Here is a 23,127-nt window from a genome sequence, read left to right as displayed (position 1 = left end):
TGTGCCATTGTGAAAGACACAGAGATGCCATCTGACTTGGGACAGAGGTGCCTACATGCAAAACARTGATCCTGAAAAACTCTATTTCTTGTATAGCTTCTACGTGCCTCAGTTTTCTCCACCAGTGTTCTTTATCAGGCTTTCTACTTCTAGGCACAAATACACTTCCCACCATGCTGCTCAACACTAACATCATTCTTATGTCCATTGATCCAGAAAAATAAGCCTTCCTTACTTATCTCCTCAGAGGATTTTATCTGGTAGGCTTTTCTGAAAGCCTAGCAGAACAAACTTTATGTAAAACTTAAGAACAGCTGCCACTTTCTTTTAAAACATAAATAAAAGAAACTCCCCCACCAGCTTTTATGCAATAGTGTAATCATTGTAGAGCTCTTTCAAGATATAGGGGAAATGGGCTCCAGTTGTTTCTTCTGCATAAAGGAATTTAAATCCACATCTTCCTTCTTTCTCGAGAGAGCCTGTCACTGGGACTCCCCTTATTCCAGCAAGCAACACTTAGAGACACATCAGTGTACCCAAGAGTGTTGGTCTGTGATGGTGTCTGATCACTAGGAAATATTACTGAGCTGCATTTGTTGTTCTCACTTACATACTTGTGCAAAATAAGGTTTATGCTCTGATGCTATAAATTGTAATACACTTACATGGTTGCTTARAAAGTTTAACCTCCCTTGCCATCATCAGAAAGAATTTTACTCAAAATAGGTAAATGATTTGTTTACACCCAGACAAAGTACTGAGCTTGTCATTATGTTTTGCCGCCTTATTGAATAAAAGGTTTCTTCAGAGTCAGTGAGCTGCTGACTTCAAGCTGAGGGTATATGCCACAGAAGGGCATTCCAAAGGCATCTTTACAGAGCAAAAACTAAACTGTGGCAGGCTGCATGCAGGAGGACTGGATTCCAGCACGAGAGTGCTGCGGAAATTGTTTGGGGAATTATTTTGACTTGAGTGCCTGCTAGCTGCATGGAAAAGAAAAATCACTTTGAAGCCTAACTAGAATGACATGTAGCTACAACATGTTTTATAGTTTCATTTCTCATACCTTGCTCCAGATATAGTCACTGATTTTTTTTTTTAATTTTAACATTGTATTAAAATAGATTCATTTTATTTTTACCTCAAAGTTAGTCTTGAGCTAAGATGGATTTCAGGATGGCGAGCAAACCTTAAGTAGCTAGTTCCTCAGCATGTGGCAAATCCTTCAGTGTATTATTCTTAATACCCAGGCACCCCAGGTTTCTCCTCTAGCTTGTAAGATTCAGTCTGGTGACTGAAAAAATCAGACTCTTGGTAGGAGATGAATCCCCCACCATGAGTGTTAATCAGAACCTCTTCAGCAGGCATCACAGTAGTAAGGAAATGGCATGAGATTCAAGGGAACCTCCTGGATTTATGACAATGCTGTAATCCAGCAGGCATAAACAATTCTAGCACAATCCCAGTCCTTCCCATAGAATAAAAGATTCATGATGTGGGAAAAGGAGAGAGAGAGAGAAAGAGAGAAAAAACATTTTCTAGCTTAGTGATTATGTATTCACTTGGGCGAGGAAGACATGAGCTCCAGTTCCTGCTCCAAGGACTGTTTATGCATTTTATGTAATGACAGTTTCAATGAAAAATCAAAGCACAGAAACTAACTACATCTGATCACTTCTACAGATATTTATCACTGATAGTCATCATCAGTCTCAGTCAGCAAACACTACACTGATGCTACCTCCCTTTGAATTCTTTACCAAGTTTACTTGTTTGGCATGCAAGAAGACAAACCATCAAGGATGCTGCAACATGCAGAAAATTCCTGCTAACTCAGTTCAAACAGAGTAATTAACAGAATTAATCAATTTCAACTGAATGAGATCAAAGAAATCTCCCATCAGTTGACTGTTTAGAAGATTAATTTATATCCCAGTGTTCTCTTGATCCCAATAGGTTGTTGATGACAGAAAAGTAGAAAGAAATCTTTTCATCATCAGTCACTTTCATTATTACTTGAATACCCGCTGTGTACAAGGCTCCACACACTCCTCTATTTTTAGACCAGAAAGCAACCTGTCAATAACTGCTGAAATACTTTACTAGTCATTCAAAATGACCACTTACGGAAGAACATAAGCTAGCTGCTGTGTAGAATATTTAACAAAAAGCTGTAGATGGAAAAACACTTTTTATATTTGAAAGTGTCATACCCAACCATGTTTCTCTTATAGTAACATTAAAGCATTGTAAAACATTTACTGATGAATTAGCAGCAACACAGACTTCAATATATTACTTGTACACTATAGATAAGTATACATCTAGATTATCTACACATTATCTATACACCAGCCATAAGCTCTAATTATTATTATAATATAAAAAGTTTATATTACTATAACATCAACAGTTTATAAATAATGAAATAAATAAATATTAGTAGCTTAGTGACCTTGTGTAGACACTCCTGTAATGCAAACAAAGATCAGAGCTGTCACTTAGCTGAACAGAAAACCGATGTTCGCCTGTGTGAATTTCTGACCTAATGGAAAGGGCTCCATATCTTATTGTAAGTCTTCCCTAAGGCCCCTTGCTATAGACCTACTGACATACAAGATGTTACAGTAGTAAAGTCAGCACCTTTATGCTCCTTAGCTTCATATTTGTTTAATGCTACAAAATTTATAATGTCAAGCTGATGGCTAAAGGCTAACCTGTTTGTGAAGAGTTACACGGTATGATTGCATGCAATAGCAGAGGACAAGGGTAAGTGACCCAGGCTCTCTTCCAGTCCAGATCCGCATCTCCTCTCAGCACCTGCATATTGGTGCAATCCCACTGAGTTAGATTATATATATATAAAAATTATATTATTAGTGTAAATGAAGTCAGCTGAGCTTTGGTCATCATCTTCTGTGATTTTACCTCTGCTCTTACAGGCTTTGGGCTTAGTTAATGCAAAGATTTTAGTCACCACGCTCTGCGCCGAAGCACCTACCTTAACTCACCTTTCACATTAGCAGCAGATGTGGTCCCAAGTTAGAGCCTGAGTTCCCCATATAACATATAGGGAAAGTCAGTCACCTAAGAGAGGAACTCACAATGGCCTTCCGGGGACTGCCATGAACTAGCCACTAAGCAACACTACAGAAAAAGAACTGTACTAAACCCTGTCCCACTCCGGGATTTAAATCACTCAAGGGAGGATCTGTCCACACTTTGGATTCCAGATATTGTTTTGGTAGGGTTTTTTAAGGTATTTGACAGGGACAGAGTAAAAAAGTGGGAAGGGAAGGAGGAAAAGGAGAAACCAAAGAGCTAAGAGGCACCATTCAGTGTAACTTGGTAGCTGAAGCATTCACCCAGGAGACAGGAGAGATTTGTGCTTACATCTTCTACCTCCCTGTGAATGCCTTAACCAGCAAGCAATTGGGTGGAGTATTCTTAATCCCCAAATTTTTAGCTGCTGATGATTTACGGAATAAAACTATTGGCACCCATGTCCTAACAAGCCAAATCTAAACACTTTTATTCAATTTTTACACATGCTTTATTCAGGCAAATTCCCATCAACTTCAAAGGAAGACTAAAAACTTAGAGGCAATCAGTTCTCACATCATCTATGGCTATGTCTATATTTATGTTCTCAAGCATGCCTTGGCACGCTCCAGGGTCCTGCTCTACAGATGGTTCAGACCAACGCCTGCCTGGAACATGCCATGGCTCATGCTCAGGCTGTGGGCTTGAGCTTTCCTTTGCATGGGAACTGGGTCAAAGCGGTGTGGGGACAAGGGATTGGCGCATGCCTGGCTCTTGCCCCTGTACAGAACTGGCATGCAGCCAGCTCCTGAGCCCAGGAAAATGGGCTCCCATGTACCATGACACAGAAGTAGCCTACATTACAAAGTTTTCATGGATGTTCAACAGAGCACACCTCTTGGAAAATATTCCTAACTGCATGAAAGCACAAATGGCAACAGTGAAAAGGTATACCTGAAAACAAAGCATCTGTGCTACATTACACAGCTTGGTTTTGGATGAAATTGAACTATGCTAAAAAAACACTTATCCATAATATTAAAAGTCAGTGTACAGGCATACCTCATTTTATTGCGCTTCGCTTTATTGAGCTTCACAGATATTGCGTTTTTTTACAGATTGAAGGTTTGTGGCAACCCTGCATCGAGCAAGTCTATCGGTGCCATTTTTCTAACAGCACGTCCTCACTTTGTGTCTCTGTGTCACATTTTGGTAATTCTCACAATATTTCAAACTTTTTCATTATTATTACATCTGTTATGGTGATCTGTGATCAGTGATCTTTGATGTTACTATTGTAATTGTTTTGAGGCACCACGAACCGTGCCCATATAAGACAGTGAACTTAATCAATGAATGTTGTGTGTGTTGTGACTGCTCCACCGACCGGCTGTTCCCCCATCCCTCTCCCTCTCCTTGGGCCTCCCTATTCCCTGAGACACAACAATATTGAAATTAGGGCAATTAATAACCCTACAATGGCCTCTAAGTGTTCAAGTGAAGGGAAGAGTCGCACATCTCTCACTCGAAATCAAAAGCTAGAAATGATGAAGCTTAGCGAGGAAGGCATGTCAAAAGCCGAGACAGGCTGAAAGCTCAGCCACTTGTGCCAGTTAGCCAAGTTGTGAATGCAAAGGAAAAGTTCTTAAAGGAAATTCAAAATGCTACTCCAGTGAACACATGAATGATCAGCAAGCGAAAACAGCCTTATTGCTGATATGGAGAAGGTTTTAGTGGTCTGGATAGAAGATCAAACCAGCCACAACATTCCCTTAAGCCAAAGCTTCATCCAGAGCAAGGCCCTAACTCCCTTCAATTCTATGAAGGCTGAGAGAGGTGAGGAAGCTGCAGAAGAAAATTTTGAAGCTAGCAGAGGTTAGTTCATGAGGCTTAAGGAAAGAAGCCATCTCCATAACATAAAAGTGCGAGGTGAAGCAGCAAGTGCTGATGTAGAAGCTGCAGCAAGTTATCCAGAAAATCTAGCTAAGATAATTGATGAAGGTGGCTATACTAAACAACAGATTTTCAATGGAGATGAAACAGCCTTATATTGGAAGAAGATGCCATGTAGGACTTTCATAGCTAGAGAGGAGAAGTCAATGCCTGGCTTCAAAGCTTCAAAGGACAGGCTGACAGCAAGAGAACTAGAACTGACAGCAAGAGAACTAGAATTAGAAGTGGAGCCTGAAGATGTGACTGAATTGCTGCAATCTCATGATAAAACTTTAACGGATGAGGACTTGCTTCTTCTGGATGAGCAAAGAAAGTGGTTTCTTGAGATGGAATCTCCTCCTGGTGAAGATGCTGTGAACATTGTTGAAATGACAACAAAGGATTTAGAATATTACATAAACTTAGTTGATAAAGCAGTGGCAGGGTTTGAGAGGCTTGACTCCAATTTTGAAAGAAGTTCTATTGTGGGTAAAATGCTATCAAACAGCATCACATGCTCCAGAGAAATCCTTTGTGAAAGGAAGAGTCAATCGATGTGGCAAACTTCATTGCTGTCTTATTTTAAGAAATTGTCATAGCCACCCCAGCTTTCAGCAACCACCACCCTGACCAGTAAGCAGCCATCAACATCAAGGCAAGACTCTCCATCACCAAAAAGATTACGATTCTCTGAAGGCTCAGATGATAGTTAGCACTTTTTAGCAATAAAGTATTTTTTAATTAAGGTATGTACATTGTTTTTTTTAGACATGATGCTATTGCACACTTAATAGACTACAGTATAGTGTAAACATAACTTTTATATGCACTAGGAAATAAAAAAATTTGTGACTCGCTTTATTGTGATATTCGCTTTATTGCAGTGGTCTGGAACCAAACCCGCAATATCTCCTAGGTATGCCAGTATGGACCAAGCCTAACCACAGTCACCCATTAATTTACAGTTCACAATGGGGAGCATGTCAGTTATTCAAAGAGGCTTTATCCTTTAGTCTTTACAGGAAATTTTCTCACTTGCTAAGTCTAGCTAGCTAAGGTATGTGTACTAGCCTTATTACCATAGTATATATATGTTAAACATTGTCAAGTGTTCTTTATTTCACTACTCCTTTGAGGTAGAGAAGTGCTGTTATGTCCATTTTCATCAATGGGACCCAGAAAATAGTGACTTGACAAAATTATGTAGGGAATTTCCTATAGACAAGAAATTTTTAATAGGTTCGGGTTCCACTCTTTGTCTACTCAGTTGTCAATGTGCACTCAAACAACTGGATCACTTCTCCTCTGTAATGGACATTTGTTTTTAAAATCTCCAAAACATATCTTGGGAAATTCGTGTCTCAACACTATGAAAATCAAAAAAGCTCTCTTGCACCTTTGAGTAATTTAAATCTTTCACTGAACCTGCTACAAACATTCCCTGATGCATAAAGGTCAGTGCCTGCTTAGACATTAATATAAAATAGGGCCAGAAAGGCTCTCAAGAGATCATCTAACCAATGTCCTGCCCCAAAGCAGGATCAATGATATCTAAATCATTCCTGACACTGTTTGGCTAAGCTACTCTCAAAGATCCCCAGTGAATAACCTTCCCATCCAATCCAGTCTTTTCTTGAGCCTGTTCCACCTTGGACCTTGGAGACATGAGGATATACATGCTGAGTGCTTCTAGCCACCCTGCTATAATGGCAGTGAGAATAACAGTCCCAAGTCAATATGCAATTCTTTCTATCATATAAGAAAAACACTGCCGACTTCAGATGACGGATAGAAAGCTTCCTCAATCATGCATACATGTGTAACAACATCTGATCTTTGTTTTACCTTTTCTTTAATATACTTTTACAACTGTAACAACAGTTGCCTTTTGCTTATAATTTTTTTTCTTTGCTGTCTACATCTTCATTCAGTTCTACTTTCTTTCAATGTACATTTCTCCTTTTATCTTTAAGTGCTTTTGGCCTTTTAGCTTATACATTCTCCCAGTAAGATGAAGTACCACACAAAATTCCAGCCTCTGTCTCCTTCAATAATGAGCAGAATTTTGTATTTTCAACACTGTTCTTTGTAATTACATTGAGTTTGTAGACAGCTATTATGGAATTGACTTTGCCACTGCATGATTTGGCCTTTATTGTTTGTATTCAAATTGGCTTAAGATTTCATATTGACCTGTGTATCAATATTCAATTTATAAGCAACAACAATTCCATTCATGTTCAAGGGGTCATTTCAGTCATCTGAAATAGCTCTCTATCTGAGCAATTTCCACAGAACAATCTTTACTGTGCAGAACACTTATACTTCATTTCCTTTTAGGTACAACTTTCCACAAATAGGTTTGTTTCTCGCCAAAATAGTAGCTCTGCCCAAAGGCCAGACATTGTTTAGTTCCTCATTTTTTTCCTTCAAGTGTAAACTTTCACATTACTTCTTGCAAATTCATTCCATATGACATGAACTGTTGAAGTTTTTTACTTTATCCCTACATTTTTTTTTTATGAAGACTTGTCAGCCCAAACTACTGTGCCATCACCTTTTTTCTTTCCAAAGCTTGCATTCTGGTCCAAGAATGTTCTGCAGCCTGGCAAACTAAAACTGCTTTTTCTAAATTTAAATCAGAATCTTCTATGATGTTTCTTCCTCAGTGTTGGTCTCCAGACACCACTGCAATCTGATTTCAAAATAGGGATTCCATAAACAATGAAAAAATCATGAGTTTATTGCAAATATTAAATAAATTTCTCTCTTTGGTATTTCACACAGAATTCATATCTCAGAATTTCGTTCTTTCAAAGACTGTTATCTGTCTTGTCTTTTTTTTAGCGCAAACTGGTAACTAGATTGCTCTTCTTTAATGGTACATTATTAAACAATATCCACTGCTGGCCCAAGATTACTGGAAAAAGAAGTAGCTAGCTTTTGTCCACCTTTCTTTTTAGAAACTTTTCCTTTTGAAAAGACAAATTTTCATTTAATCCCTCTACCTAATGCATTTCTAGAGAATTCCAGCTGCAGTAGCTGTGGTGCTTAGCTGTTCTTTCATGTTTTTCATTCCTCACTTTTTCTTCTACTTTTCTGACACTGGATGCACGTTTCTTTTTTCTGTCCCTTCTTCAGGTAGTGCTCTTTGACAGTAAATGATGCAAATGCCCAGGTTGGATCTTGTAACTATGATGAGTCTTTCTAATAATAACAGGTAAACTAACAGAAATATAACAGGCATAGATAACACAGGAGCAAGCTGATGAGGGAAGGAAACTAACCCTTGTCTTCCTCTTTCTCTCTCTGTCAAGCTGTTCTGTTCAAAATAAAATATTACAGGGAATGTTACATGACTGCCTGAGACTACCCAAGGTCCAGTTATACTTAAAATCTTGCTTCAACTTGAGTCTAATAAGCTTTGTGAATCTCACAAGAGTGAGATTCTTATGAACGTTAGGTCTCCTGTAAGTGACTTGGGAGAGTTAGCCCCTCCAGAAAGAAATCCAAAGTGTGTAACAACTGAGCAGAAAGCCACCAAACATCACACATTCAGGGTACTGATTCTTTCAGACCTACCAACAAAAAGCACTATCCATGTAGGCCAGTGTGTTCTGGTTCCTGATCCTGAGGTTATTACTGTACGACTACAAAGAAGTGCCACATAGTAACCTGGGCCACTTCTAGTCTATTTTAACCAATTTTATTAGGTGTCCTGCTAAATCCATCATCTTGTTTGTATTGATTATTTTTTGCTAACATCAACAATATATATGAGGTGAGGTGTGGCCAGCAAGTGTTATCAGAACTCTGCATGCTATCCCACAGGACCTGGTGAAACATCAGGGGGAACAGTGCACTTAATTCTCCTCATTGTTGCTSCACAAAAATTAACCCAAAGTGGAGCACATAGGAGCTTCTAGGTGGATTGTGTCAGAAGAAACTAGAACAGCTTGGCTCACTTATTCTGGCAAAATGAAGGCTGAGAAGAGTTCACACTGCTGTGTATGGATATATCAAAGAGACTTTTTTGAGCTACTGGACCATGTTGGCACAAAATCAAAACCATGCCATAAATAAACTTAGGCTGGAAATCAGAAAAAGCATGAGAAATGCCAGATTTTGGAACAATCTCTCAATAGGGAGGATGAGAACAAAAGCCTAACATTGTAAAATAGAGGCTGGTCAATTTACAAAAAATGTTTATCTGACATGCTGCCTGCAAAAACAGGAGATTGGTCTCAGACCTCAACAGAGAGATGGCCACCCTTCCTGCCCCACAAGCCACATTCTGCAATCTTCACAGAGCCACACAGACCAGACGCTTTGGAGAGCTGTGGGGAGAGTGGACAGCTCAGCAAGTCCCCAGACCTTTTACTGCTCCCTCGTGGATTTGGGCTGGATGGCCTCTGCATTCCAGACAAAGTCATGCACATTGGCTCCCGTTCCCCAGCAGCCTCCACACCAACACAGCCCACTGTTATTTAAGCGCTGTAACCCCAGCATGGGAGCTAATTTGGCATGCAGCTCAAGAAATCCAAAATCTTCATCCCAAACCCTCTCAGTCATAGATCCTGAGATGTAATATTCTTGTGCCCCACAGCTCTCAAATATCAGGCTGTTCCTCTTCCAGACTAAGGAGAAGAAAAATCTTCTGGAGTAAGAATTTCTTTTAAAATAAGATTTTTTTAAAGGGATTTTTCTCTTATTTCCTGTATTTTTAACAATAGTAACAGTGAGAAACACAGTGATAACACATCATCAGAGCAAAAAATTGTACTAACTTGAGAATATTTAAGATTTCAAAGGCAATAATGGTGTCCTGAATTGTATGTTCTACCAAAGCCAAAACACTCACACCAAGTAAGTGTAAAAGTTGAGAATACGTGCCATTTATTAATAGAAGATGAAGTTACTGCTGAGTTAAGAGATAGCCTCAAGTTACTAGTATAATTAAAAATTGTCATTAAATATTAAGATGAATGAAAAAATTAAAATCGTGGGCTGTCAAAGTGCCAAATAAATAATTTAAAGACAGATTTAAAAAGCACCGGGGACACCCTTTTTTTGCTTCTTCCCTTTCTTCCTATTACCAACCCTTTTTTACCCTTTCTAATATAATCCCCATGCTCTTTTCTCTGCTTTTTGCATAGGTTAGCAAGGTTATTTTCCCCTACCATACACTTTTGTTTATAATAGGTGCTTGGAAATTGCAGAAGAGGCTGTGGTTGTTCCCATGTGAAAAAGAAATGTCATAGTGAAAAAGAGGACAACCTTTTCTGGGGCTAGAACTGCAGTCACAGGGAACAAAATATGTGTTTGTGGATAGATATAGGAAAATGAAGCAGAAGAGTAGGCATGGGCTCATTGTGGGGTTTTGGTTATTTACATGTTTTCTTTTCAGTATTTTTCAGTTTTCTTTGGTGTTCAGAATTATTCTTACTTTGGGTAAATAAAAACCTTTCTTGCTCTGTTTAAGGGGTGTCAGAGGGTGATATGACTTCTTGGCTGTTGAGGATGATCTGAGGAGCCAGGTAGTTCCATGAGCTAAACCAAGTGGGCAGCGTGTGCACTGACAATACAGGTAGTCAGGGGCTGGATCTCCCCACACATGCTAATGTCCTCTTCCACATACTGTAAGAATGAAGACTTTTTAAACTTGTGTGTGTGTTTTTGTGTGTGTATGTGTGTGTTTGTGTGTGTGACGTACCAAGGAAAAGACCATCACATGTACCAAAACAGAAGTTAGACTGTAGGTCAGTACCCTTACCTGGTATATGAAGACTCACGAGCCAGTCATTAATCTGCCTGATTGGGAGCCCTGGTTAGCCTAGCAGTACCAAGTAGGCTAGCTGCACTACTGTGTCCATGGTGGAGCTAGAATGAAGGTTCYCATGGGAAGTTTCAATTAGACCAGTGCTTTCCTGTGAGAGTTTTATTCTTGAAAAACTGGCTTCTGTCATCAAAGACATTTTACTACACCTCAAACAAAACATTTCATTAGCTCCAATTCATGGCAGCACAGTACAGCAACACAGCCTTGTCCCTACTGTGCCAGATGTGCGTTCCTGCTGTCTAGTTCTGTCTGCCACCAATATGGATGAGGGCATTAGTCCTCCATGAGCCTCCTCCATCCCCATTACTATATGCTAACTTTGCAGTGATGCAAAGAGACACCCATAGCTAGAGTACAGGGTATAATTACATCCATACACAAAAGCTGTGCATATCTAAGGCAATATGCAGTATTGAATAAACTTTGTAAAAACAAACTGCACATGAGTTCCCACCCTAACAATTTTCTGATAGACTATAGAAAACAGGTCTGATGCACATTTTAGGGTTAGTTTAAAATGAAAATTGTACAATGCCCAGTGGATCAGTGAGTACATTTTGGAGAAGTCAACACAGAGGTTCCTAAACAACCCCCTACCTATTTGGAGAATTTAGAAAGGATGGTTGATAATTCAGTAGAGATCACAGTAGACTTCCATCCCTTCTTACTTTTGAAGACTGCCAGCCTCTGCCAGGATAGACCCTTTGCATAATGGCTGACAGTTTTCTGTCTAGAGATTTGTCATACAGGCTGGCTTACTGTATATTCTCAAATTAAATAGCTGGAGGCATCCACAGTTCTGTCATCACAGTCCTCTTACAGTCCTGCCTCTCCATAGCTTTAAACATACTTGTGCTTTCCAAAGAAGATGCTCTGCACCCACAGAGCTAAAACCAGGATTTCTGCAGTGGAAAAGCAGTGTTTCTTGTATTTTACTAGAAATCCCAAACATTTTTGCAAAGCCTGCTGAAGTGTTTCCTGCATATAGTTACATTTCTCTTTCCTGTCATTACATCTCTGTTGAGAGACATTTTGTACTTCCAATCCACCAGTTTTCAATTTGACCTTTTAAACAACCCTACTCCTTGTCTTTACATTTATGCAAGTGTTAAACATGTTTGCATTGTGAAGATGTTGTTCTTCTTGCATAAGCGTTCAATTCTCCATGGAAGCAATAGCATCTGTAACTCATCTTACAGAAGGCTTCGGAACAAAATTACATTCCCGATCATTGTGCCTTCTTTTTACCATACTGTAGCAATCTAGGTTAGATCTTCATGGTGGTGTTTTCTTCTGCTTGATATTTATCACAGTTGAACAGAAATGCATACAGAATTCTGAAGCAGGTTCTTGAATGTAAGTATCCCAGCCTCCTTACAGTCTGTATGAGGATTAATGGAATGAAGCATACAAATGGCCAGAAGAATGTGTATTTTTGCAAGGTCAGTAACACATGGTTTCTTCTCTCTGATGAAGATTTTAGTTATGATAAAACAGTTTTTTGCCCCTATATTCATCAAGGACAGGCTTTTCAGATGCGATTTTTAATATATGTGTTTTAAGAACACCAGAAGTATACCATTCCTACCAAATCCTTGCTCTGAGGTTTTCATAGAATTAATCTTTTTGCCCTTAGTAGAAAGGCACAGGCTATATTTCAGTTTCTTTGGGATTTTTTAATATTAGGTTGCATTTATGTAGAATGAGAGAGAACCAATGCCCTCACAACAACTCTAAGTAGCTAAAGAAAAGATTTCCAGAACACTTGTTATACAGAATAGCAACACAGCTCACGTGCAGTACCTAGGCAACAATGAAGAAAAACTGTCTAGTTAAATATCTGCAGTGAAATGTTGGTTTCACTGAGTTTCAGTATTGATTTCAATGGAATTTTACCCTTAATTTTCTGAAATTACTTTTGTCATATACACTCTGCAAGAATTATGTCCAACCTTGACATGAACAAGTGCTGTTACCTTCTGCTATTGTTCAGTAGCTTTTGCTGAACAAGCCAAGACCTGGCCATTGCTCAGTAAAACACAGAACCACCATAATGCCATTGCTGTCACATTAAATGGTAATTGCCACAGTCTCAAAACAGACTCAACCCCAAGCAGCACACACAAAGAACAAGAGGAGCCGTAGAGTGCAACGTCTTCTGAGTGTCTTGCCTCTATGATTGCTGACAATATGAGGGGAGACACCGGTAGCTCAGGAGACAGATGGCTCAAAGCAGTTCATATTCTGAAATACTGACTACAGCAGGGCTGAGGTACGTCAAAAGAGCTCTTCAGTCAGGCTTTTCTCTGCTGTTTTCTTGTGACTGCTCTATTCACACAAAATTGCATTCCAAAAGTCATCAAACCCAAATGACTCATCCATTAGGAGGGTTTCACTTTCTGTCTCCTTTATTTTTTTACGGGGATTTTCCAAATCAAAAGCAAAAATKATACGTATCACTTTTCAAGAGGTTTTTTTCTGCATATATAGCAAAAACAGTAATAGGGGCTATGCAAGCTTTCTACAGTGCACTTCAGTCCCAGACCAGATTATTTCTACATCTGTGATGTTTCTGCTTTTCTTGATCAATGGTTTTCAAAATTCCTTGTTGAAGAATAATTACAACGAGAGTTGAAAGTAGTCAGTGTCTCATATGAAACACCAAAATATTTTAGAAAAGGCCTGAAGAAACAAAATACAGAAACCTTTACTCCATTTGTAGTGGATACAGTTTCAATATTTGATTTGGTTCTTTGCAAGTAATAGCCGAGGTTATACTAGAAGTAACATACCTTTAGAATAAGTATATAATACAAGTTCATCATGATTTTCAAAATACTGCACTCAGCTCCAGTGTTTGACTTCTGCCTGCCTGGACTTCTTTGGACACAAATGTTTATTTGCTTGGGAGATCAGACTACATATGCAAGACAGCTGGCGACATGTGCACACTGCAGATCTGCCCTGCTGGTCTGCCTCGCTTTCTACAGGACAGTTGTAGAGCAGTGGTTTGGGAAGCATTGGCACTGTAATAGTCAAATACAATCTGTTATATCAGTGTGTAACCAGGTGTTCAAGGCTCCACTTTCTCCATGTGATAGGAATGGTGAGACTGAGGACAGATCCCTTCCAGCATATGCATGGTTCAGCACATACTGCCACAACAGCCACCATGGCCCATTAACTTACACTGTGAGAGGACTCCAAAAAGGGGATGAAGATTTGGCTCTCAGAAGTATTGAGGCTGCACAGCCTCAGGTCAGGCAGTCATAGGTAGGGATGTGATCTGAACTCTTGTTCTCTGTTTATAGCCTCCGTATCCCTCCCACCACTTCTGGTGTTGCGGTAACATCTCTGAGGTTATTCTCATCAGCCAAGGAGTGGGATCAGAACAAGACTTTGAGAGGATCCTGAAGCAACCTCTTAGAGTCCTCTGGAGGTAAAATTACAAGTCTGAGAAAGCAGAGCAAGGTGTCAGCACTGTTTTTAGCATTCTACTAATTTTCCTGTGTGTACAAAAGTGCACACGGTGCACCAGGTTGTTTTGTAAGCAAACGTAAAGCAAATGGTAGGTGGCAAAATTGAAAGAGCTATTTGGGGGAATAATGGCAATATTACCAAGAAAAAATCGTTATGTAGGCACATTTCCCGCTGAGGAGTTCTTGTTTCCTACACGTTTTTGTGAAGAGTGGGAAGAAATAAAAGGGTTATTAGATGCAACAGAGAAAGTCCAAACAAATGCCCCTACCTCAACCAAACGAGAACCCTGCACACATCTGAAGGCAAGTCAAAGGGAATTCTGCCTTATTCTTCAGTGCTACAGTTCCAGGCGCCCTTAATGCCAATGTTCTTTATTTTATAAATTATACTACAACCCATAAGTTGCTTATCTCTGATCATATACTGTGGTTTCTTTTTAAATTTAAGTTATGTGGTTTTACCAGTTTGCAAAAGATATGACCTTTCACTTGCCTCTCTCAATTATCTACCACCACATTTTTGGACAATGACACATTTCTGGTTTGGAATACGATGAAAACAAAACAACAAAACAGCAGGCATTTCTTAATGGTATAAAGGATAATAAAGCTGGAGGTTCCGTGACTACTGTGCAACTCAGTGAGTTTTCAAATGAACAGTTCAGTAACCACCACTCCATCATTCAAGTGACTGTTTGTTAAGAAAGATCTTTTTTTATTAACGGACTCTCAGGTTATAATATGATACAGCCTACGCTACCTCAAATCTTGGAGGAAGAGAAGGAATCAAAACCATTTTCCCCCTAAAAAACCTATATGTATAACGTTTTTAGTAGGAACTTATGAAACCAAAATAATTTTTTTCAGCTTTGGTGCAAGGCTCAGTCCATGTAAAATACAGAAACAAGCAACATATTTGGCTTGGAACATAGGGCTGGCAGTGTTTCTTCTGTATGTCAATCAATTCTAAGTGGATTGCTATACCTGTACAGAATCCTTCAGATTTCATTTATGCAGACTCATACGCTTATCAGGCAGCAAGCAAAAGTGAGGTTATAAGCTCCTTTAATTTGCTTTCTAGCTATTACTTCCTAGCTGATCTATATGCACCCAATATATTGTTCCATTACAACTTTCAAAACTGCTAATTCATTTTGCAGAAAAAATGTTATTCTTCTCTTGGCTTCTCCCCACACCCCATATTTATCATCAGCAAAGAAGTATTATAGTCAGTCTTAACTGATCCTGGAATAAATATAGTAGTTTCCTAATTAAGTTTATGTATTTTGAATCAGTTAATTTCACCAAGTTTTTAAATAAGTGAATACTCTAACTTGTAAAGAGTCCAAGACTAAGAAAAAAATTTTAACACAGATCCATATTAGAAATAATTAGGATATATTTTAGAATTTTAAATTGCTACACATGCACATTCAAAATTAAAAAGAAGTGACAGTTTTTTTGTAATCTGCAGCCAGAAACAGACATTCTTCTGCTAACAGGAGTCATCTTAACATTTAAATAACTCATATGGGATATATTGGTCTTCCCAAAAATCCATGGAAGTAAGAAGACACTCCAGGTGATGTTAGTAGCTTTTAATTTGACTCGGGAATCAAATTTGAATTTTTCAATGACTGTCACTCCAATGCCATATATTTCATTTTTAGGAATAACAATTCCTTTGGCTATTAATTCCAAGAATAAAAATCCTGCAGTAAGGAAAACAACCCTTCATTCTTCATAATAGTTAATTTTTAACACATTTTTTTTTCATTCAAAGGAAAAGTGCTGTTCATGGATCTATAAATGTATTGAATTGTCTGTTAAAATCAATAGTTCCTTAAAAATATCCCTGTCTTTACTCAAAACAGGTAGAGTGCATGCACCTATCTCACACACAGGCACCTTTTCCTGCTTCCTCCTTCCCGCGCAGGAGTGTTATCAGCGCTGTGGTCTCACACTCTTACAAACACCGACATAGACAACACATTTCTAGAATGCAGTTTCCTGCCTGCTGGAAGCAGACTTTCAAGCTAGATTGTTGTTGGTGGTTGGTTGGTTGGTCGGTTTTGTTTGTATGTTTGTAAATCCATTTCACCTGCCAGAATCAAAGATGTAGCTCCAAAGGTAAAACTGAAAAGATGCCTCCGAGCTCCACTATCTGGTCCCTGGCCACAAGCACAGTTATCTGCTACAACAGGACTATTCATCCAGGAAAAGAGCTAAGGTCAACAGTCTTAGTCATAATTTAAGAAAAAAAAGGCAGAGGTACTCTGTCCAACTTGATATTTACTACCCACCCCAGAATACGGGAGAAAACACCTTCATTTTAATTTAGGCATTAGTTAAAACATTTTAGATGTTATGGGACAAAGAGATGAAGCTCGCTCTTTATAATAACGCCCTGATTGTCTTTCTACCTATTTCTAATTAGAAATTTGCAAAATTTGATGCTTCAAGCTCACTGGTTGGCATTTTAATGCTTTTGCTGTCTCATGTGGGTTAGCACATTCCAAGTTTTGTTTTTAATTTCATATTTTTCTGAAATAAAAGTAGTAGTTAGAATAGGCTTCTGCTTAAAACATTATGGATTGCCAAAGGAATTCTGTTTTTATGCCTAAGAACAGAATGTTTTTATAGATCTGTGAATGAACATTCTTGCAGAATGCATGTAAAGTATATTTTAGAAAGTGATTTTTTCATCTTCCTCGAAGTGTTTAATAAGAGATAGACTGCATGAGCCCTTTTTAAAAAAATAAAATAAAAAATATTGATTACTTAGTTAAGTGTCTCTACAATGCAATGGATTTATTTCAAGAATTAAAAGACATTCTTCCTTTTCGAGGGTTGATTTTACCAAAGTTTTATAAAGACAAAACTGACTCTTAACTCTGTTGCTTTAATCCTTTTGCTGAAATGCAAATAATTCCTGTATTTACAGAGCAATCTAGTACCCAATCTGTCAGAGTTTTCTCTCTTTTATTTTACTGAAGTGCAGTACCTTTAGGTAAATAAGAAAACCTTTGATGCATACAGGAATGAAAAGTTACAGAGTTGCATTAAAGTTAATTTGATCTAGTTGGATAGAGGTGACAGTTAAATAGTTCTCTGCAAAAAGCTCTATCACCAGATACCCTCTGCTGGAGAACTGTGCCTCTCTTGCCTGGATCAGTACTTGGTTACTTTCTCCCCTGCCCCAATCCATCCAGGCTGATTGCTGTATGGCCTTTTCTTTCCTTCAGCACTGCAGAGCTTCATCACTGCCAGCTCTCAGCCACTGGTCTTGTGACTAAAACCCCTTGCTGCAGCAGCATAACCCTGCACTGTTGCATAGTAGCATTTCACCTATCAGTTACAGAAATTACAGTGAACTTGAGCTACCTGCTTTATCTACTAAGTGCCTTTTCATGGAATTAATATTGACCGAAGAAAGCTGATCTCCATCTCTTTCCAAAACACTAACGAACAGCAGCTGAACAATGAAGACAGCCTGATGCTCTGCAGCTTTTGCCACTGATTTTGGAGACTGCTATTGTGAGAGTGCTTCAGGAGGCCAAAACTCAAAGTTGTAGCTATTTTTACTCAGTTTTTATTCAGAAAAATCACAGTCGATTCTTCTGCCTGAACATTTGGGATTGATTGTATTGACAGGAACTAGAACCTGCCAAGACCTTATGGATTCCATGTAAGTTGACTGCGAGTGGACAGTCCCAAATATCGGCATCCCCAGAGCAGTCCAGGATGAGGAAAGTTGAAAATAAAACCACTTCATGCCTTCTGAGGTGTGACTTTTGCGTTGTCTCTCTTAGAGCCCCAGCACAGAGCTTGGTTAGCTAAACCAAGCTCTGTTTGTAGCTGACCCTACAAACCAGATACCAAAATTTTTATATGGCTGAGAAGACAAGACACTGATCAGAGATTAAGCAAGAGTAGGAGCTCTGGGAAGAGAGCACAGGAGGGAAAGGACAGTGGCTTTCCAGGGCCTCCCTCTTGTTTCAGAGAAGGATTGGGATGAGTGCACAGCTGGGCTTCAAGGCCACCAGTGCCGTCCGCCCACCCTCCAGCACATCCTCACTTCTGCTCTTGCAATACCATCAAGGAACAGGGGCCACACATATCTCAAGGACCACAGCATGGACACAGAGGCATAGACTCTCACTCATAGCTGCAGTGGTAAGGTTGATTGGCAGAATGAAGTACGTTGCTGAATTTGGTTTTCTCTAATCTATTTGTAGGTCTTTGCCTTTGAATATTAGCACCTGGGGGTCTCGACTAGCTGAAAAGCCCTTTTATTTCTTAAATATGTATCGAGAAACAATGGGGACTTTGCAGTCTAGCTAGATAAACAAGAAAAAGGGCAAGAGAAAACAAGTGTTGCCATCATGATCCCATTTTATACACTGAGTACTGAGCAACAGAAATTAAATGACTTGCACAGCTGGAGATCAGTGTCCACCTGCAAAGATGCATTTCTAGCTACTCTATCCATCTCTATAGTATACTGAGTTTTATTTTAGTGAAAGTGTGCAGAGAGATCTGCTGGGAAAAGAATTTTTAGATCTTGGCCTAAACTCATGGGGATGAGAAAGAGGAGGAAGAAAAAAAAAATGCAAATGTATGCTAGACTTGTGGAATCCTGGGCTATGGTCTATTTGCTGAATTACTTCTTGATGTTAACCTGCATTTTATCTTTATATGAAACATGACATGAATAAAATCATCCCTCTCCCAGCCCACTCTGGCCTCCCATAAGAAAGGTATGTTCTCAAACATACATATGGCTATACACAGAGTAACTCAAAACTCAGGCATAGAAAATTCTATGTATTTACTATAATGTTCTGTGTAGTAAGTATTGTTTCAAAACACTAAATTGCTAGTAAGTGGTCAAGACTACATTAAATCATGTATTTTTTCCTCTCCGTTAGTCAAAAATAAAGAAAGATGCAATAAATAATACAGTGGAAGGATGCCAAAAAAAGGTATTTGTCTTCATGTTATTTTGTGCTTTACCACATCATACTGAAGATTCAGCATTACACCATGTTGAATGTTATATGAATTTGCCTGCCAGCATAGACCAGTTCCCCTCTCTTCCAGAGAGGAAGTAGGAAGTAAATCTTCTCTTTTCAATACAAAATAATTAAGAGGGGAAGTGGTTATATGTATGAAGAAATTAAGCTACTATTTCATTTATGGCAATCAATCGCATTAAAATATGAGAAGAATATGAAAAATCGATTTCACCTCGATATGATGCCTCTCTACTTCTCCCACATGCTTAGTCAGTACTGTTTATCTTTTAGACATCATACTTTACAGTTATTAAGAATTAATTTCCATCTATTTTTTTGCTCACACTTCTTCAATCCCTGTCTCATCCTCTTCTCCCAATTTTCAGCTTACCTCTGTCCTGCACTTGGTACACTTCCAATTTTAAAATCTTGACCAGAGTAGAATTCTCACCAAAGGCCAGAAGAAACACAAAACATGCATACTAAGCATACATAAATTTAAATAGTCTCTGCAAACTAAGTCCTTACAGCTGCAGGGGGCTGACAAATGCCTGGCTATATTTATTGATGCAGCTCCTTGGCTAATCTGAAGCACTTTAGAAAGTTTGAAGAACAGTAGCATAATGGAACAAAAGCTACAAGAATATAACATCTTCCACTTGGCAGGAGTATGATCTAGGCAGTACCAAAAATATTTGCAAAGCAGACAGTTGGTCAAACAACTGGTGCTAGCTCTGGGACAGCCTTCTACTTTTCTTCCTTCAATTTCCAACATAATACCTATTTCCAAGGCATTCAGAAATAGCAGAAATATGTTACTTTCTCTTTTCTGCTCTCCTAACAGACTTTCACCTCAGCCTCTCCAATATCCTCAGAAAACAAAGTTGAGGTGCTGTTTGCGGTATCAGACTGTCATGATTTTCCGTTATTTCTGCTATTAACCTCATCTCTCTCATTTTAGATTATGCCTTTCCTGACAACACCTGTCTTGCAAACAGAAACAGGATCAATAACCCTAAAGACATACATATTAGAAGTCTATTAGAGGCATCTTCAAAGTAAATCATGTCTGATCTGGTTGGCTCATAAGTATTAGAATTTATTTTTCATATGACAAGGTTTTGGGCTACAGCCCAAATTCAATATTCACTTCCACATTCCTCTTACATGTGGTGCACCAATTGTCTGCTAAGAGGTACTCTAATATACCCATCAGATTTAATGCCACAGATACAGAAAAGGACTGTATCCTGTTAATCCAAGTCCATGTGTGAAATTTCTATTTCAGAGAGGACTGAAGCAGCTACTTCCTTCTTTTGAAAAGTCCTTTTTAAAAAATATTAAAGTTGGTGAGATTTCACCCAAAAGACAGCAAATATCTTCTCTGAAGTTGTATTCATACATTTTATAAAATGTAGATTGTACAATATAGCATGATGGTTCTGTTCCATTATGGTTCATTACTACGTTGAAAATTACTGACACTGTACATTTTTCTCTTTATTGTTCTATCATTTCAAATTATGACTGTACTGCAGGTTACTCAGTGTAGTAAATATTCTAAGAACATTTACAGGCTGGCACCCTACTCACAGCAAGCAATACCTTCCTTCCCAGGTCATCCTGGGGCTTTACTTACATTCTCATTGCGTAATTACATTCTGCCTGCCTAAGGTGTCCTTCTAACTTTACAAACGTATTCCTCATTTGTCACGGGCAGTTTGTAGTGTTGCTGAAGACTACGGAACAGCTGCCACACTTCCTGTGCATTTGGGTGCTACAGCAATCTTGGTACCTCTGTATAACTTACCTCGGTTGCTTTCCAAACTCTTCAGGACCACACGATAAAAGTTGATAAAAATAGGTGGGTTTTTGTTTGTTTCAATATTTAAAATTAAATGTTTGAGTTTGTTAGTTTCCTAAAGATTCAAAACTACTCATTCTTCAGCTGTAGAGCTAACAATTGCCAGATTATTTAAAGCCTCCGATGTTGTTTCAGAAAGCAATGTTAAAATAATACTACAGGAAAGTATGTAATTACTGATATTCTGAGAGGGCAAAGAAGGAAAGAAAGTAAAACAAGGAGAAATCACCGTAGGCTGGACTTTTTAATCAGTAATTCCAGTCTGAACATTTACATTGATATTACATGTCTTAAAACAGTAAAAGGAATATRTGATAAAGGATTCAATTAATTCAAGAAAATGTGGTACTTCAGTAAAAAGCGTTAAGTATTTTGGATAGTATAATTTGAGCATAATTAAGCATTCAGAATAAAGATAAATTTTAGCACAATTTCAGATATGTTAAACAGTAAACAGTGATCCAATGGAGAGACATAACTCTGTAAACAACAACTGCATTAAAGAATAGAGATCCATTACATGGCACTAAAAGTTCCATTGTGAAGGTCTTAAGTAGTTTATCCTCAGTCCAACAAAATTACTCAAGATTATGTTTAGCTTTATGCTCAGTGAGGACTACAGACAACCAAGCAGCAACAGAAAATTTCCTTGCTCAGAAACAAAARCCACTCATACATCATACTGGAAAGAAGCAGAGATTTTCTAAAGTTTTGCACAAAAAGACACGAAACAGAACAAAAAAAATGCCCAGAAAAGCAAAAAGAAATACCCTAAACCCAGAATAGCTGATTTTGTGGTGGTTGGAAGACTCATTTCTGATTCAGAAACCTAGGGTCCAAGTCCCCAGTCTGAATCAAGCAGAACAGATCTCTGAAAACAGATTCTCCTGTCACATGTGGTCTAAGCACTAGAGTAGTGGTTTTTTTCTTTCTCAAATTTTGGCTATGATTTTCCTTCAGGGCCTGAGAAAACTTTCCAGTAAAAACTTACATACGTGATAATTTCCCAAAGAAAAACACAAGCATCTCTAATATTTGACTATAGCAGGTCTATTTACACTAACATGTTTAAGTGAAGGCATGTGTTAAGTGGTTTACTGGATAAAGATCAGACTACTCAACAGTTTCCCAATCCCCAGGCTCCAAATTAATCATCACATTGTTATATGTAAATAAATATGCACAGTATTTCAGTTGTATCTGTGATCAGATCAAAGTTAAGGACATCTTCAACTTTCCAACTAAGCATTCTCAGTAATGACATACTGGATAACTGATGAATTTTGTGTAAATTATGTCATCCAGACACATGCTTTGTGTTTAAATAGATCTTAATACGAGGTAAACATTTCAAAAGAAAGGCGATTAACTAAATTAAGACATTTATATTTAAAATTGATATGTATGTCATTGAGGCATTTTCTCTCAGTTAATTATTAATCAACTAATGTAATTTTACATTCTAGTCCACCATCTCAAGCCACAAAAACTGATTACAAATTATAAAGTTCAACTAAATTAAATAAAATTTTGAATATTTGTCTATAATAGTGTACTTACAGTAGAAATTATGTCTTGCTTGTGGGTTCCTCATTTGGTGATGTAATATTCAGAAGTCACCATGCTTTTGTTCTTAGATAAAGCATTTCCTTTATGGCTCTCTCTAAGTAATCTTCTGAAGAAGTCATTTCGTCATAACAGATTCTCTTTCGAAGTACATGTATGTTCTGTTTCTGTATTTCCTGTCCAAAATACTCAATGTACACATAAAAGTAAACCAGTGAGTTACTAGTTATGAAACACAGCATTTATATCATGCTTTATATCTTCAAAGTACTTTACAAATGACAGCTGATTGAACAGGTTAGAAAACACTTAGAAACCTGAACCAAAATTACCATGAGTCCTTTAAAAGATTGGATAATTGTATCTCAAATGTTCTAGAAGGCTTTA

At 38.2% G+C, this 23,127-nt stretch overlaps 1 protein-coding gene across 1 annotated transcript in view; it reads right to left on the bottom strand.

The window, feature by feature from the left end:
- Window positions 1–22,781, bottom strand: part of KCNK2 (potassium two pore domain channel subfamily K member 2) — a 108,934-nt gene extending 86,153 nt beyond the window's left edge. Inside the window, exon 1 of the mRNA XM_026088852.1 lies at window positions 22,735–22,781. Within this exon, the coding sequence (XP_025944637.1) occupies window positions 22,735–22,768 (34 nt within the window). The 5' untranslated portion in view covers window positions 22,769–22,781. The remainder of the gene's footprint in view (window positions 1–22,734) is intronic.
- Window positions 22,782–23,127: the final 346 nt, after the last annotated feature.

Source organism: Apteryx rowi, unplaced genomic scaffold (assembly GCF_003343035.1).
Source record: "Apteryx rowi isolate R43461 unplaced genomic scaffold, aptRow1 scaffold_79, whole genome shotgun sequence".
Taxonomy (NCBI): domain Eukaryota; kingdom Metazoa; phylum Chordata; class Aves; order Apterygiformes; family Apterygidae; genus Apteryx; species Apteryx rowi.
Note: the sequence above shows the minus strand (reverse complement) of the source record. Positions and strands in the feature narration are given on the sequence as shown.